Source organism: Schistocerca gregaria, chromosome 4 (assembly GCF_023897955.1).
Source record: "Schistocerca gregaria isolate iqSchGreg1 chromosome 4, iqSchGreg1.2, whole genome shotgun sequence".
NCBI lineage: Eukaryota > Metazoa > Arthropoda > Insecta > Orthoptera > Acrididae > Schistocerca > Schistocerca gregaria.
In genome coordinates this window covers 184808121-184824446 of record NC_064923.1, presented here as the reverse complement: position 1 = coordinate 184824446, position 16326 = coordinate 184808121, and the positions used below count along the sequence as shown (strand labels likewise).

The 16326-nt window shown below is 43.7% G+C and overlaps 1 protein-coding gene across 2 annotated transcripts in view; it reads left to right on the top strand.

Moving 5' to 3' along the window:
* The window catches only part of LOC126267159 (glutamate receptor 1-like), a 1368697-nt gene that overhangs the window by 647409 nt on the left and 704962 nt on the right, over positions 1-16326 (top strand). For both annotated transcript variants that reach the window (XM_049972106.1, XM_049972105.1), the window contains exon 4: positions 10985-11114. In XM_049972106.1, coding sequence (XP_049828063.1) covers positions 10985-11114 — 130 coding nt within the window. The remainder of the gene's footprint in view (positions 1-10984; positions 11115-16326) is intronic.

Sequence of the window (16326 nt, the reverse complement as noted above, 5' to 3'; positions counted from 1 at the left end):
GTCTAGTACGGGCCTTTCTGGATACAGAAAATGTTCGACTGCTGCCCTGGCCAGCACATTCTCCAGATCTCTCACCAATTGAAAACGTCTGGTCAAGGGTGGCCGAGCAACTGTCTAGTCTCCATATGCCAATAACTACTCTTGATGAACTGTGGTATCGTGTTGAAGCTGCATGGGCAGCTGTACCTGTACAAACCATCCAACCTCTGTTTGACTCAGTGCCCAGGCGTATCAATGCCTTTATTTCGGCAAGAGGTGGTTGTTCTGAGTACTGATATCTCAGGATCTATGTACCCAGATTGCGTGAAAATGTAATGACATGTCAGTTCTAGTATAATATATTTGTCCAATGATTTCCCGTTTATCATTTGCATTTCGTCTTGGTGTAGCAATTTTAATGGACAGTAGTATATAAATGTGACTGTACCGTATATTCATTGCAATCTCTGCTACGACACGATCGCAGAGGACCTGTGGTATCAAGGTGTTAATGGTTCGTAAGAATTAAACGGTGCCAGAATAGTGTATGCATAATGTAAAAGTTTAACTTTTGCTAGAAGTCTGAACCGTAAAAGAAAAATCCTGTATTTTGTTTCCATCTCGTTGTCCAGTTTTCTCCACTGTAAACACGATGAGGACGAAACCGTGGCTGGGATTGCAGGTTAACTCGCCGTTTAGCACACTCTAGGCCATAACCACTGACTGATGACATGCGAGTGGCAGTATCACGCTGCTGACAGCCAACGTGCTTCTCACTAGTAACTCATCTAGCTGACAGCAGGAAATATCTTCGGATTCTACAGTAAATACTTTCGTCGTTCACACTCTACCGCACAGTCAACACGAAATGTCACCTACGATTCCAATTTAAAAAATGGTCCAACCCTCCCGGCCCCAGCTACACCGCGTTCACCCATTCTTCCTTCGTAGTTCTTACGAAAAGGACATTATCGGTGATTCGTTAAGTAAGTCGGCAAGCAGGAACACAGCGGTGGTTGTTATTATTCTAAAGTGCTAATATTGTTCCACGAATGTGTGTTGTTTATAATGAAGACGTAGACATGACTGCCTCCTCCCCCTCCCCCCCCCCCAATTCCTCCTCTTTGTTCGAATATAATAAATTACCTAAACACAGTACAGCTTCTGTCCACAAATAAGCACGAATTTAAAAAGCATCGCTCGTCCGAAACTCCTCTCCCCCTTGTCCCACAGCGACCGCTACGGTCGCAGGTTCGAATCCTGCCTCGGGCATGGATGTGTGTGATGTCCTTAGGTTAGTTAGGTTTAATTAGTTCTAAGTTCTAGGCGGCTGGTGACCTCAGCAGTTAAGTCGCATTGTGCTCAGAGGCATTTGAACATACGACCCGTGGCTCTACCCTTCATTCGATCCCTGCGAATCCACACATTTCAGCAGGATAATGCACGACCGCATGTTGCAGGTCCTGTACAGAACTGCTGCCCTGGCGAGGACGTTCTCTAGATCTTTCACCAACTGAAAACGTCTGGTCAATGGTGGCCGAGCAACTGGCTCGTCACAATACGCCAGTCGCTACTCTTGATGAACTGTGGTATCGTGTTGACGCTGCATGGGCAGCTGTATCTGTACACGCCATCCAAGCTCTGTTTGACTCAATGCCCAGGCGTATCAAGGCCGTTATTACGACCAGAGGTGGTTGTTCTGGGTACTGATTTCTCAGGATCTATGCACCCAAATGTAATCACATGTCAGTTCTAGTATAATATATCTGTCCAATGAATACCCGTTTATCGTCTGCATTACTTCTTGGTCTAGCAATTTTAATGGCCAGTAGTGTATATTTCGCCTTGTCCCACAGGATATCCTGCGAACCTAGGATGAAGGACAACAAGCAGACTCCATATCCGAATATTTCCGGAAATCGTTGGACGCAGTGCACACTGTAGACTATTAACGAAGCTCCGAGTATACCTCTGGAATAGGTTCCCAGATACGTGAGGCTCGATGACTTCTTAAGTAATAGAACCCAGTACGTCGCCCCGGAAGTCATGTGTGCCCAAGGGAAGGGTAGAGAGCCGTTCTTGTTCTCTATACACATAAATGATCTGACAGCTAGAGAGAGGAGCAATCTGTGACTATTCGCTGCTGACGCCTTAGTGTACAGAAAATGCCGTTGTTTAGTGGCCAAGTCATTGCATGGGGAAACAAGATGCCTCATATGAATTCCTGTTTGGTGTGATGAATGGCAGGTTGTCCTGAACATAGATAAATGTAAATTAATGTAGATGATTAGGAAAAATAGTCCTGTAATTTCTGAATACGGTATTGGTAATGTGCTGTTTTTACACATTCTCGTAGATTATATGTCTGTGCTTTATTTTGCAAAGAAATGGAACGTGCAAGGTAAGGACTCTAGCTGGATAGACAAGTGGTCGCTTTAGTTTTAGGTAATTAAAGGAAGCCATAGATCCAATTCAGTAGCGTGCTGCCAACTTTGTTACCAGTAAATAAGATGAAAATGTGGGAGATGCTACGTGAACTCAAATGGGAATCCCTGGAGAAAAGACAACGTTCGTTTCGCGAAACGCAGTTGTCAATATGTCGTTCAAACAGTTGTTTTCCCTAGCTCCATTTGTGAGTAAAGCAGGAAATGAAATGAAACGTAGTGGTAAAAGTAACCCTCCGCCACGCACCGTTTGCTGGCTTACGTAGTATATATGGAGATGAAGTTGTAGATAACGATACCGGAAGTTCTGATGAGCTGATACTTCCGGCTGATTCACATAGATATTGTTGGAACAATTTTCCACGCACCTGCGACTGATCTGTAGGCCACATAACACATGCCGTTTTTCTGCTCTACAATGTCGGCAGGAATATTGCTACAATTAGGGGATAGTGTCTGCGGAGGCCAGTCGCATAATCGGATCTCAGTAACTACTAATTACAGTTATTGGATAGATAACTCATCACCATTAATTGAATACAATAGTTAATACCAGCGATTTACATCAGTTCACTTATTGCAGCAAACTAATGATTGCTGCAGCGACGTATTGTAGTAAAGCCGGCTCCAACTGTTCCATCACAACGACTTTTATGAGCGGAATTAACCTAACGTACAGGTAAATAATAAAAATAATTACAATTAAATACTGATATAACTTTTTTGTGTGACTATATAGTTTACAACATATTAGTCAGTTTCTACAGAAAAACTGATTTGAAATTATAAATACAAGGTATTACACTGAGGAACAGTAAACATAAAAGGGAAATTTTGTTTCTGAAAATGTTTCTTTTCGATGCCTCTCAATCTATTTCCAAATATTTTCAAAATATCCTTGTCCAGTTTGCTATTTATTTATTGTCCCGGACATACTGAACTACCTCTTCTTTTTAGCCAGTCATTCATTGTGCATAAATGTCGGAAATACCTATTGCTTTCCATCTGTCTTTCTCTGTGTGTATTACATGCATTCCATACTATTTCTTCATTTCCAAGCTTCTGTGGTTTTTATTTGAACTTATTTCTTACTATAATTTTCTCTCCAATAGTTATGGTTTTTCTATTGTAAAATTAAGCGGTGCCCCATGTGTTCCACAAAGGTGTTCTCTATTTCTACAGTACTATAATACGTTAATTCTGCATTTCTCGAGATACAGTTATTATAATAAATAATCTTAGTAGTTAATATTACTACCATTGGTTAACTTATGGTGTTTCTTATTTTCTTTTCATTTAGTATTTGTATAAATTTTTTGTTTCATTTTTAACTGCAGTTTATGGAGGTTTGCCTGAGTTCCTGCTCACTGTAAAGATCGTCTTCACAACCTTAGACAAGATATCTTTGTGAGGACCTACGACCATGGTGGGTGTAATGATAAAACATTTTTCCCTTAATTTCAGGTTACCTCATCAGCCGAATTGTGTCATAAGCATACAATGTAAAACGAAACACAACTTTAACATCGATACACAGTGTCTTGTCACTTATAATCAGTTCATTACAACGTCACAGCCCAAACTATCCCGGCCAGCAAAACATATCATAAGGCAAACGATCTTCGCCACTAGGTGTCACTAGCAATACAAAAATGCCTGTATTTTAAAATTGCATAACAGTTTTAATATACGGCGCATTCAATTGCAGGTTTATGTCGTGAAGCGCCAGTGCATCGGCTTACATAATAACGTTTACCAGTGATACATCTTTGTTGGTTTTTTACATTTCTGTTATATGCAAACAATACTGCAGTGTATAAAATATTTGTGTGACATGTTTTTGCTTGAAGTCGTAGTGTACTTTATCCCCTAAGAATAAGTTCAACACTATTGTATTTTATTTGTGCCGCGTTATACGTAGTTTTTTTTTTACAATTATTATCACGATGTCAGAGCGTGACTACTTTGGTTAGTTGAAAGAGAAGCATAGCATTTCATAAAGTTGTGTCCTTCAGTTGTCTTTTGGTGTTCTATTACGTGACTGTCAGGTACCGCTGTCTTAACTGATATTTAAAGTGCTCATGATTTCCCATATTCACTCCGCTTCACTATAATTTCAATAGTATAGCTACAATTTTTGCTTTCTTCTTTAATCAGTGCTCGCACTCTAAATCTTATGCTGTGATAAAGTTTGCATATTTTGCCATAGTAATGGTTTTAAAAAATTTCTATTTGATTTCGGGATTATGCACGTTATTTTACACTTGTGATGGTATCACAGATGTCGTTATATTTTGTTCAAAGAGGCAGTGAACGTCATTTAAATGGCGTTGATACGGATAGAAATGAGTTTTTATAATAAAAGAATGTGTTAATGGCTAAAAATAAATGATCTTTTATTCATGGTGGAACTACAGATCATAAACCATCTCTGAAAATGTAACATAAATTTACTTAGAGGCAGATCAGGAACGTTTAAACACAATCACAGTGTAGGAAAATAGTGTATTTTCCTAAAATACAAAATTGGATTTAACGTCCCGTCGACATCGAGGTTATTAAAATAAAATACAAAATCGTATATGCTTGGCATCATTCAAGTACGACCTAAAGTAATATGAAATATAGCAGTGAAAACTTCAAACGCCAAGATCGCTAATTATAGTTTATTATTGGTTACCAATTTTGGAAAATCTAAGCTGCTGTCATCGTAACATACGCAAATACGTCTAAGTATATCTCAATCTTATGTACGATGTATCGTGTCAAGTCACGACATGTCCTTCTAGGAACATGCAGAATGTTGGACATCGGCATATCAATAGCAAAATCAGATTTACAGAAGACACACAACAGATGAAAGACGACAACAATGATGTAAAACTTCTGCGGACGTCTGCTGCTAGCGTTACTTTATAATACGACGTGCCAGGATATCTGTGTACGTGACACATAGGACACTAATTCTCAGGAGATACCTAATCAGTTGCCACCAAAAATATGAAACCACGCAGTATGTTTACTGTACTCCGCGAGCGTTAGAACCTACCCAACAGTGACCACTACGCAAGTGACGCGGTTTTATGGCCACCACCGCTGTGCTACGCAGCCATCGTGGGCCACAGTCATATTTGTCTCACGTGGATTCAATCAATAAGCTGAGTTAAACGTGATATATCTCGTGATTCTAAACTCAGATCAAGATGCTGTTTTCGCTAAACTGATTACATCAAAAATTTCTATACACTAGATATGATTGCACCTGATTACTTTTCTCCATTTTTTTATTTATTAATTTATTGATGAGGAGTGCAATGAGCGCCATGTATCGACAGATGTACCATTGACACATTTTATGCTGCTAGATAATCTTACACTGTTGCGTAGAAGAACGGTGTTGGCCACAAAAACGCGACACTTGTGTAGTGGTCTCAGCTCACGCTGTCGGTTAGGTTCCAACGCTCGCGGAGCACAGTGGACATAGAGCGTGGTTTCCAGAAGCTAGATAATCTCAACTTACGCTGATTTAGACAGTATCAGAGAATGCGCAGAGCTTGCGCCAGGCGCGACGCCATCGCTGCAATTAATGTCTTTAAGTTGTAGACTTCGACTATTCCAGTGTTCACTACGTCAGTGCTCGGACTGTCTCGTCGTTGATAGGGAGATAACGTTTATAATTCTGGTTTCTGGAGAGTATCTGATAGTTAATGTGTCTCCGCCCATGCACAGCAACACGTTTGGTCTCCCCCTGCATCCTCACAAAGTTTACCAGCCACTGGTACTCAAGCCTGACTCACTCTGACTGCAATCCTCCAGAGGCCACCAAGCGTGTGATAAGACTTCTTGAGACGAGATAACGCAGCTTCTGGCTGGTCACAAGCAGGCGCACTCGGTTAACGTTATCAGACAGAGATAATTCGAACAATGACTCTTGCCTTTCAGAGAAAGGTGTTAACAAGGTGTTCATGATGTGCCCGTTCATTGTTGTCTTTAAAGATGAAGGGCTGTGCAGTAGGGTGGAGATTCCTGTCTCAGTGCTCAAATTATCGTCGTTAACACTGAGAGTCATCAGACAATATATGCTACCGTCCCTAAACTGTGGGTCTGGATGATTGGGATGTTTGTCGGTACCTGCTTCGAGCATATTCTTCTATGAAAATCGTAGGGGCTAGGAAAAATTCTGCACTCCTCAGTGAAGAGAATAAGACACCGTTGATCACGGCGCTGGGGGCTCTACTCATTCGCAACCAACGTCTAGGGCCTGCAGCGTAGTGCCTAGGTTGACAGAGCACTCTTATATACCTACAAAACGTTAGCCTCCAATATTGTTAGCCTGATTTCACGGTACCTACGATTTATTATATCTCGTTGGCAGTCACCTCCTAACGTTTCTGGACATAGGAAGCGGGTACTGAGAAGATATGTACACTCCTGGAAATGGAAAAAAGAACACATTGACACCGGTGTGTCAGACCCACCATACTTGCTCCGGACACTGCGAGAGGGCTGTACAAGCAATGATCACACGCACGGCACAGCGGACACACCAGGAACCGCGGTGTTGGCCGTCGAATGGCGCTAGCTGCGCAGAATTTGAGCACCGCCGCCGTCAGTGTCAGCCAGTTTGCCGTGGCATACGGAGCTCCATCGCAGTCTTTAACACTGGTAGCATGCCGCGACAGCGTGGACGTGAACCGTATGTGTAGTTGACGGACTTTGAGCGAGGGCGTATAGTGGGCATGCGGGAGGCCGGGTGACGTACCGCCGAATTGCTCAACACGTGGGGCGTGAGGTCTCCACAGTACATCGATGTTGTCGACAGTGGTCGGCGGAAGGTGAACGTGCCCGTCGACCTGGGACCGGACCGCAGCGACGCACGGATGCACGCCAAGACCGTAGGATCCTAGGCAGTGCCGTAGGGGACCGCACCGCCACTTCCCAGCAAATTAGGGACACTGTTGCTCCTGGGGTATCGGCGAGGACCATTCGCAACCGTCTCCATGAAGCTGGGCTACGGTCCCGCACACCGTTAGGCCGTCTTCCGCTCACGCCCCAACATCGTGCAGCCCGCCTCCAGTGGTGTCGCGACAGGCGTGAATGGAGGGACGAATGGAGACGTGTCGTCTTCAGCGATGAGAGTCGCTTCTGCCTTGGTGCCAATGATGGTCGTATGCGTGTTTGGCGCCGTGTAGGTGAGCGCCACAATCAGGACTGCATACGACCGAGGCACACAGGGCCAACACCCGGCATCATGGTGTGGGGAGCGATCTCCTACACTGGCCGTACACCTCTGGTGATCGTCGAGGGGACACTGAATAGAGCACAGTACATCGAAACCGTCATCGAACCCATCGTTCTACCATTCCTAGACCGGCAAGGGAACTTACTGTTCCAACAGGACAATGCACGTGCGCATGTATCCCGTGCCACCCAACGTGCTCTAGAAGGTGTAAGTCAACTACCCTGGCCAGCAAGATCTCCGGATCTGTCCCCCATTGAGCATGTTTGGGACTGGATGAAGCGTCATCTCACGCGGTCTGCACGTCCATCATGAACGCTGGTCCAACTGAGGCGCCAGGTGGAAATGGCATGGCAAGCCGTTCCACAGGACTACATCCAGCATCTCTACGATCGTCTCCATGGGAGAATAGCAGCCTGCATTGCTGCGAAAGGTGGATATACACTGTACTAGTGCCGACATTGTGCATGCTCTGTTGCCTGTGTCTATGTGCCTGTGTTTCTGTCAGTGTGATCATGTGATGTATCTGACCCAAGGAATGTGTCAATAAAGTTTCCCCTTCCTGGGACAATGAATTCACGGTGTTCTTATTTCAATTTCCAGGAGCGTATGTTTTGTGACTGACAGTATGTCTTGAATATTCAAATGACATCGAGGCAGTGTACACCAGTTCGGTGAAAGACACACTAGTCGTCGTAAAGTGAAAACTAGCATGTGGTTTCAGTGTGAAATGATGCTTCTAGACATGGTGACAAGCTGCACAGTGCTCAAAGTTCACGCCGACGGTTTCATGACTGGAGGTATATCACACCCAGCATACCAAACACATGTTGAATTGGGGTCATGTGATTTGATGCAATCAATAAAAACCACGTTAAACAACCGAAAAGTTTGTACATGAAAAGTGTTCTGATGGCACAGCACGTCTAACAGTGCAGGAACCGCCGCGAAGTTGATTGCGCCATTGCTCTCTCAGCAAACATATTTATCTTACTTCCACTGTATACTATGGTTCTGATCGTGTGTCTCCTTGCTATGGAAGTTGTCACTCTTCTGGCCAGTGCTACTCTTACAAACGTCTGTTATTTTCACTAAGACTGAAATTAGGTGAGTGGACACCGGAGCACATCGCAGTGCCTAGCAAACAAACTGAATTTGATGGTGCATATTATTTGTAGGCTTCTGCGGCCGGAGTCACTCACTAGAAACTTTTTCCTAGTTATAGAAATTGTGTGTGCTATTTGTAGTGACACTGCCATACGATTAGCGATCCTGCTTCTGGATACGACGATACATCCCCGTATACTTCTGCTGCCTGCAGGGAGGACAGTGGACTGAACGTTCTTTAGGTCATCGACACCACCAGAGACACCCAGCCAATACTTTACGTCAAATGAGTTGACATACACAGGGTGGTCCATTGAAAGTGACCGGGCCAAATATCTCACGAAATAAGCGTCAAACGAAAAAACTACAAAGAACGAAAGTTGTCTAGCTTGAAGGAGGAAACCAGAAGGCGAAATGGTTGGCCCGCTAGATGGCGCTGCCATAGGTCAAACGGATATCAACTGCGTTATTTTAAAAAGGAGCCCCCATTTCGTAATAACTGTAGTGCGTAAATAAATACGAATGTTTTAATTGGACCCCTTTTTTCGCATTGTGATAGGTAGCGCTGTAATAGTCACAAACATATGGCTCACAATTTTAAACGAACAGTTGATAACAGGTAGGTTTTTAAATTAAAATACAGAACATAGGTACATTTGAACATTTTATTTCGGTTGTTTCAATGTGATACATGTACCTTTGTGAACTTATCATTCTGATTACCAGTAAATACCACATTAATGCAATAAATACTCAAAATGATGTCCGTCAACCTATGCAATATGCTATTCAATACCGCTTCAACCGCATGCGGGATATGTGCCGGACATCCATCGTGTTGGAAGTACATCGCCATTCTGTCATGCAGTGAAACATCTTATCGATAAAATGGGGGCCAATTATCCTTCCCCCCATAATGCCGCACCATACATTAACCCGCCAAGGTTGCGGATGTTCCACTTGTCTCATTCATCGTGTATTTTCCGTTGCCCAATAGTGCATATTATGCCGGTTTGTTACCGCTGTTGGTGAATGACGCTTTGTCGCTAAGTAGAACGCGTGCAAAAATCTGTCATCGTCCCGTAATTTGTCTTGTGCCGAGTGGCAGGACTGTACACGACTTTCTAAGTCGTCGTCATGCAATTCCTGGTGCACGGAAATATGGTAAGGGTGCAATCGCTGTTGATGTAGCATTCTCAACACTGACGTCTCGATTCTCTCGCAATTTGTCTGCTACTGATGTGCGGATTAGCCGCGACAGCAGCTAAAACAACTACTTGAGTATCATCATTTGTTGCAAGTCGTGGTTGACGTTTCACATTTGGCTGAACACTTCCTGTTTCCTTAAATAACGTAACTATCCGGCGAATGGCCCGGACACTTGGATGATGTCGTCCTGGATACCGAGCAGCATACATAGCACACGCCCGTTAGGCATTTTCATCACAATAGCCATACATCAACGTGATATCGACCTTTTCCGCAATTGGTAAACGCTCCATTTTAACACAGGTAATATATCACGAAGCAAATACCGCCAGCACTAGCGGAATGTTACGTGATACCACGTACTCATATGTGAATAAAACAGCGCCATCTACCACAAAGCGAAAAAGTGGTCCAACTAAAACATTCATATTTATTTACGCACTACACGAATATGTAATAAAAAAATTTGGGTTCCTATTTTAAAATAACGGAGTTGATATCCGTTTTACCTATGGCAGGTCCATCTGGCGGGCCAAACATAGTGCCATCTGATTTCCCCCTTTAAGCTAGACGAGTTTCGTTCTTTGTAGTTTTTTCGTTTGATACTTATTTTGTGAGATATTTGGCCCGGTCGCTGTCAATGGACCACTCTGTATATGCGACACACATTCAGTCTCACATGATCTCTCAGTAAGTCTTACATGAAATGCAGTTAACTCTATGAACTGTGTACAACTATATGATTCTCGGATATACATTATGGATTTAAGCTCGGCAGCATATTTGAAACCGCATTTAAGTTCGTCAGGTCACTCCCTCTTCTCATGCTTAGACCAGATGGTGTTTTGAATAATAGCTTTTGCTAATTGTTTGTCTGTGGCTCCAGTGTAGGCCTGTTGGCAGAGAACCTCATGTCCTTACAGCTGTTGGTTTTTTCTTCTTTTCTAATATAATTATAGTGTGCATTAATCACATGTTTACATATGTCGGCTCACTGTCGACACAGGTGCTGGCACCGTCTTCGGGCCTGATGGACTACGCCATCAGCATGCGGCCCGAGTACCACCAGGCCATCATCGACGTGGTCCGTCACTACGGCTGGAACCGCATTATCTACTTGTACGACACGCACGACGGTGAGTCGCCGACTCCTGCAACTTCTACGTTTACACTATTCTCAAGTGTGACTTAATAGACTTCACTGTCCTTGTCGCCTTACAAAGGAACTCCACTTTTAGAGGCAGGCATTAAACGTTGTTTTCTGATGAATTAAAGAACCTCCCATGGCTAACTGTCAGGCAGTACTGCATCAACAACCTGCATATCTGTAACTGACAAAGAGTTCATTTCGCAGGGCAACCACAACTGTACATGCCCATTTCCCCAGAATGAAGATAACCGCAGCAGCTCTTGAAGGAATACAATTTTATTGTTCACGTCCGTTTTCGGAACACTGTAATTCAATCTTCGGGCACACAACGCAACAATTGAATCATTGTGCTACAATTGTCTCGAATGAGAAACAGCTCATAGTTACACTAAATCATGTTTGTTTTAAACCTTGACCACGGTTTCTCCTATAATAATATAGCCTTCTTCAGAAGTGATAAACACTAATAAATGAAAAGTGACTTAGCCCAGCGGCTGCGACAAGACCAATGAAATGACTTCAACAGACATAAGCCTGTTTCGAACATAAGTAAAATTACATACTGTGCCATATGTAATGTTAATTATGTTTGAAACAGGATTACGTCTGTTGAAGTCATTTCATTGGTCTTGACGGAGCTGCTGGGCTAAGACATTTTCCATTTATTAGTGTGTATGACCTCTGAAGAAGGCTATATTATTATACCAGAAACCATGGTCAAGGTTTAAAATAAACTTAATTTAGTGCAACTATGGGCTGTTTTCCATTCGAGGCAATTCTGTAACCGTTGCTGTTGTCCCTGCCTTGATGAAAATATTGCTACAATTATGTATACTCTGTAATTAAGACATGAAAATGTAACAGCAACCTGATAATCGCACATTACTCACAGCGTTAAGAACTTAGGTTGTCTTCCTCATGTTGCATGTGGAACTGAAGTACTGCGTCCGAGATTATAAAACAATAATCTAAGGAGATACAAAAACGAAAAAACCTTTAGAAAACCACTGTCTGCAGAATCGCGAAACGCCTAAGAAATATTAAGAAGAGGAAGTGAACCATTATCACCGGGTAACCTCACTTTTCCGTCAATTCAGTAGGCGCTAATAGCAGACAAATCACCGAGGGCATCTTCCACCAAATGTGAGCAACATGCTTCTCTGGATGTAGGTTGATAAAATTGAGAGTTACACTGCTACTTAAAGCCACATTCAACTGTTTGAAATGCTCATAGCTTCGATGTGCCGCATGACTTACAGATGTACTCCTTGGATGGGAATTCTGCAGTAGTCACTAAGACGGAGCGCATGAGCAAAGTCGGCGTGGCGGAGAGCGTGCGTTCTCCCTGGTTGGAAGTGAAGGAAGCGACTGCTTAGTTAAACAATCAAGGTTGTTATACCACGCTTTCTAGTTCGTATCGAAGCAGCCCAGGAATCAGTCCTCCCGCGAGCAATATCACATGCAGTTGCTACTCGAACGCTCGTTTAGCACAGTATTGCACCAGTACCATACGATGTTAAACATGGAGTGTTGCTAGTCGCTAGAACCTCATCACGGTTTATTTACATTCCAAATACACTGGACGAAACTAACTTTCACATGATGTGTCATTGGCGAATAACATAATTCGAAGAAATTTCGGCTACGGCACAGTACAGAAGATAACTGAAAAGCAATGAAACGAACAGAAAAGACGCTTTCACCTAAAGCAATACCTATATTGAAATCTCCACGATTTATGATGTTCCCCTGGACAGTCAAAAGGCGGACATGGCTATTAACACGATGAGTGGTCTCTACTGATGATGATGATGATATGTTTGGTTTTTTGGCCTTCAACTGCACGGCCTTCAGCGCTCGTACAAAAACCCAATCTCTACACAGTCCAATATAGCCACTGTCACGAATGATAGTGAAATTATGACGGAAACACAAACACCCAGTCCCCGGGCACAGAAAATCACCAACCCGGTAGGGGATCGAACCCGGGACCCCGCGATCCAGAGGCAGCAACTCTAGACACTAGACCACGAGCTGCGAACGTCACTACGGATGACAGTGAATGTTGTGAAAAATTGTTCCATGTTGCCCTCGAGATCGGTAAGGATTTCTTGCAATAGGAAGTCCCATTGCTCCACCAGTGTGGTTCATAACTGTTGCATGTGTAAATGCTGTAATATGACACCCCAACGCATCTCACACGCTTTGTCCGTGTTAGCCTGGAGAATGGGAATACTATTTCACTCTCCGAATACCCTCTCGTTAAAACTGTTGACCACAAGAGTGAAGTCGCACTGTTTATGCCCCTGAAAATATGTAAGTGGGGAAGGAGTGTAATGGCGCAATAACTTTGAGCGATAAGTGTGTCATGCCCAAAAATGTGGAGATCACTACTTATATCAATATTATGACTCCCCAAACCATAGCAGCTGGAGTAAGAAAACTATTATGTTTTACAGTGTCCCTGCGAGCATTAACTACGCCCATCTCTCGCCTTATGAGGGTACGTCCCACATTGTCTAGCATGCTCCTTTTGGTGGTAGAGGTGTTACGGTGTGGAGGGGCATAATGTTCCATGGGTCTATGAGTTCTAAATATCTGAAAATGGTACGCTAACCACAAAATGTTCAAACTGTTGAGGTCACACACTACTTAACCTAACTTAAACTTACGTTAAGGACAACAAAAACACCCGTGACCGACGGAGGACTCGAACCTCCGACGGGGGCAGCCATCCGGACCATGGCAAGACGCCTGAGACCGCACGGCCATCCCGCGCGGTGGTTACGCTACCCAGTCAATGTTATTGTGACAGTGTACTCTTTCTCTTTGAGCGTCGATTGCATTCTGACCGCGATTAATTTTCATGGGCCACAATTCGAGACCACATCGAACAGTGAAGGTGGAGAATCTGTTGGAACGAGAAGATATGCAGCGAAAGGTCTGGCCTGTCAGCTACCTCAGTTTAAACCCATAGAGCACTTATGTGTTGCGCTGTGGAGCTATAATGCAACGAGTCCCAACCAACGAGCATTCAGCAGTTGTCACCCCCCCCCCCCCCTGACGAAGGAATACAACACCCCCTGCAAAAACAGCTTACGGACCTTATGGGCAGCGTCGGAGCACATAGCATAGCATACGTTGCCAACCATGGTGATATCACGCTCTATTTTGCATTGCCCAAATGACCATATTAAATCTCTCTAGTTTCAGTGTAATTATTGTCTCTGAATGAAATATCATTTTTCTTCAACTCATTGCGAACTTCGGCCAGTTAACTTCTGTAGTATACTCTAGTAGCACTTTCAATTTATCGTCCAAGTTTCATCGAGCTGTATTAATTGTCAGTGACACATTATAGGAAAGTTAACATCCTCCTTAAATGTTACAAACCACTGCAAATTACAACATTTGCATAAATATTTCTTACAAAGTATGTTGCATTATTAGCGAAATTTAATTGAAATTCTACTGAGTAGCACTGATTACAGACTGACAATTGTATTTGACAAAATTTGACCGTCTTTGGACATATTTAGTTTAATAATCTTCATTATTGTCACGTAGAAGGAGGTGTAATTAGGTGAATGACGAACACTAAAAAAAATTCACTTAACGAAGGTTTATTCAGCACTTGCACATACAAGAGCGCGGAGCGAACTGCCTCCGGCCAGAACACATACGGTATACATACAGTTACAGAACATTCCAGTACAACGATTCTTGATATTTGTAGATACTTCTAGAATGTCCTCGTAGCGAATATAGAAATTAAAATTTCACAGAGTAGGTGAGTTTTGAACTCATGACCCACCATGCAGCAGTGAAGTATCATAATCGGGACAGGTAGGGGTTCGGGGGGCAAAGTAGGCAGCGGTTGAAACCCGGGGCCTGGCCACAGTGTCCCCCTCACCACCACAGAGCCTGTGATGCTTAGGGAAGTGGGAGGCACAGGAATCAACAGAAGTGGAAGGCGTTTTTACTTATATGTATTGTGTTTTTGTAATATTCACTGTTATAATGAAATTATGTGGAACACGACGGCAACAGAGAAAAATATATATAAATTCTGGGTAAATAAAAAGGAAAGAAATAGGAAAAGCAAAAAGAAATAAAATCCGCGTAATCTGCGACGCGCTCTCCCATCCACGGAGGTCTGAAGTAGAATCGATCGTAGGCGACTTAAACTCAGACACCGCCAGGGGAGGAGGGGTATGTGCCCTCTGAACCAGCCCCCCCCCCCCCCCTCAACTTAGTGGAGGTCTAACAAAGACCCCTCGAAGATAGTTAGCAAATAATGTTCGGTAACGTGACGTGTTTTCGAGAGCTGCATGGGCTGTTAATAAATAGGCTGGATTTAGGTCACTCATGAAAGAGATAAGCGACCGCCCACCCTTTGACACACGTAATAGCATGACATCTGGCGGCAGGAAGATGTTTGTCCTCCGGGTATAGAAACATTCGAGGTTCGATTGTGTCTCGTGGCGACCGGAGATAGCAGGCAATGATTTGCTGCACGAAGCGCCATACATCTTGCGAAGAGACGCATGCCAAACGGTGGTCATCAGTGTCCAGTTACTGGCAAAGGAAACAAAGAGGGGATTCTGACAAGCCAATGTTGTGCAGTCGCTGCTTCGTGGTAAATTTCCTGTTGACTATGTGATACCACAGTGCCCGGAAAGTCGTAGGGAGGAAGGGCCCCACTATGGGCCACTGGATGGAGGGATGTTTGGTCCCCATCATGTTCCGGGGAACACAGCGCAGCAGCAGGCTGTAAAAATCCTTAGTCCTAGGTGATCGAGAATCTGGGAGAGTGCTACGTATGTAACTGTAGTCGACGAAACAGGACGAAATATGAGACAAATGAGGCACGATATTGTCAACAGACACAGGTGGTGAGGTGGAAGCAGGCAGGAGGACCTCAAGCAAGCTGCGTGTTAGAGATGTACCCTGGCCAATCCACTCATGTACAAAGCTGCAGCTCGCATACGGACATTGACGAGCCCGACGCCACTATCCCGTGGGGGCAGGGTAAGTGTCTCATAATGGACTTTGAACATGGAACCAGCCATGAGATAATAGCCAAAAGCCGCCTGAAGGTTGGGCCGGTTGCGTCCAATTGCAGTTGACAGAGGGAGAACTTTTTTTTTTAATCTTTATTCAGTCCACTGATACCATACATCATAACTCACTACCTT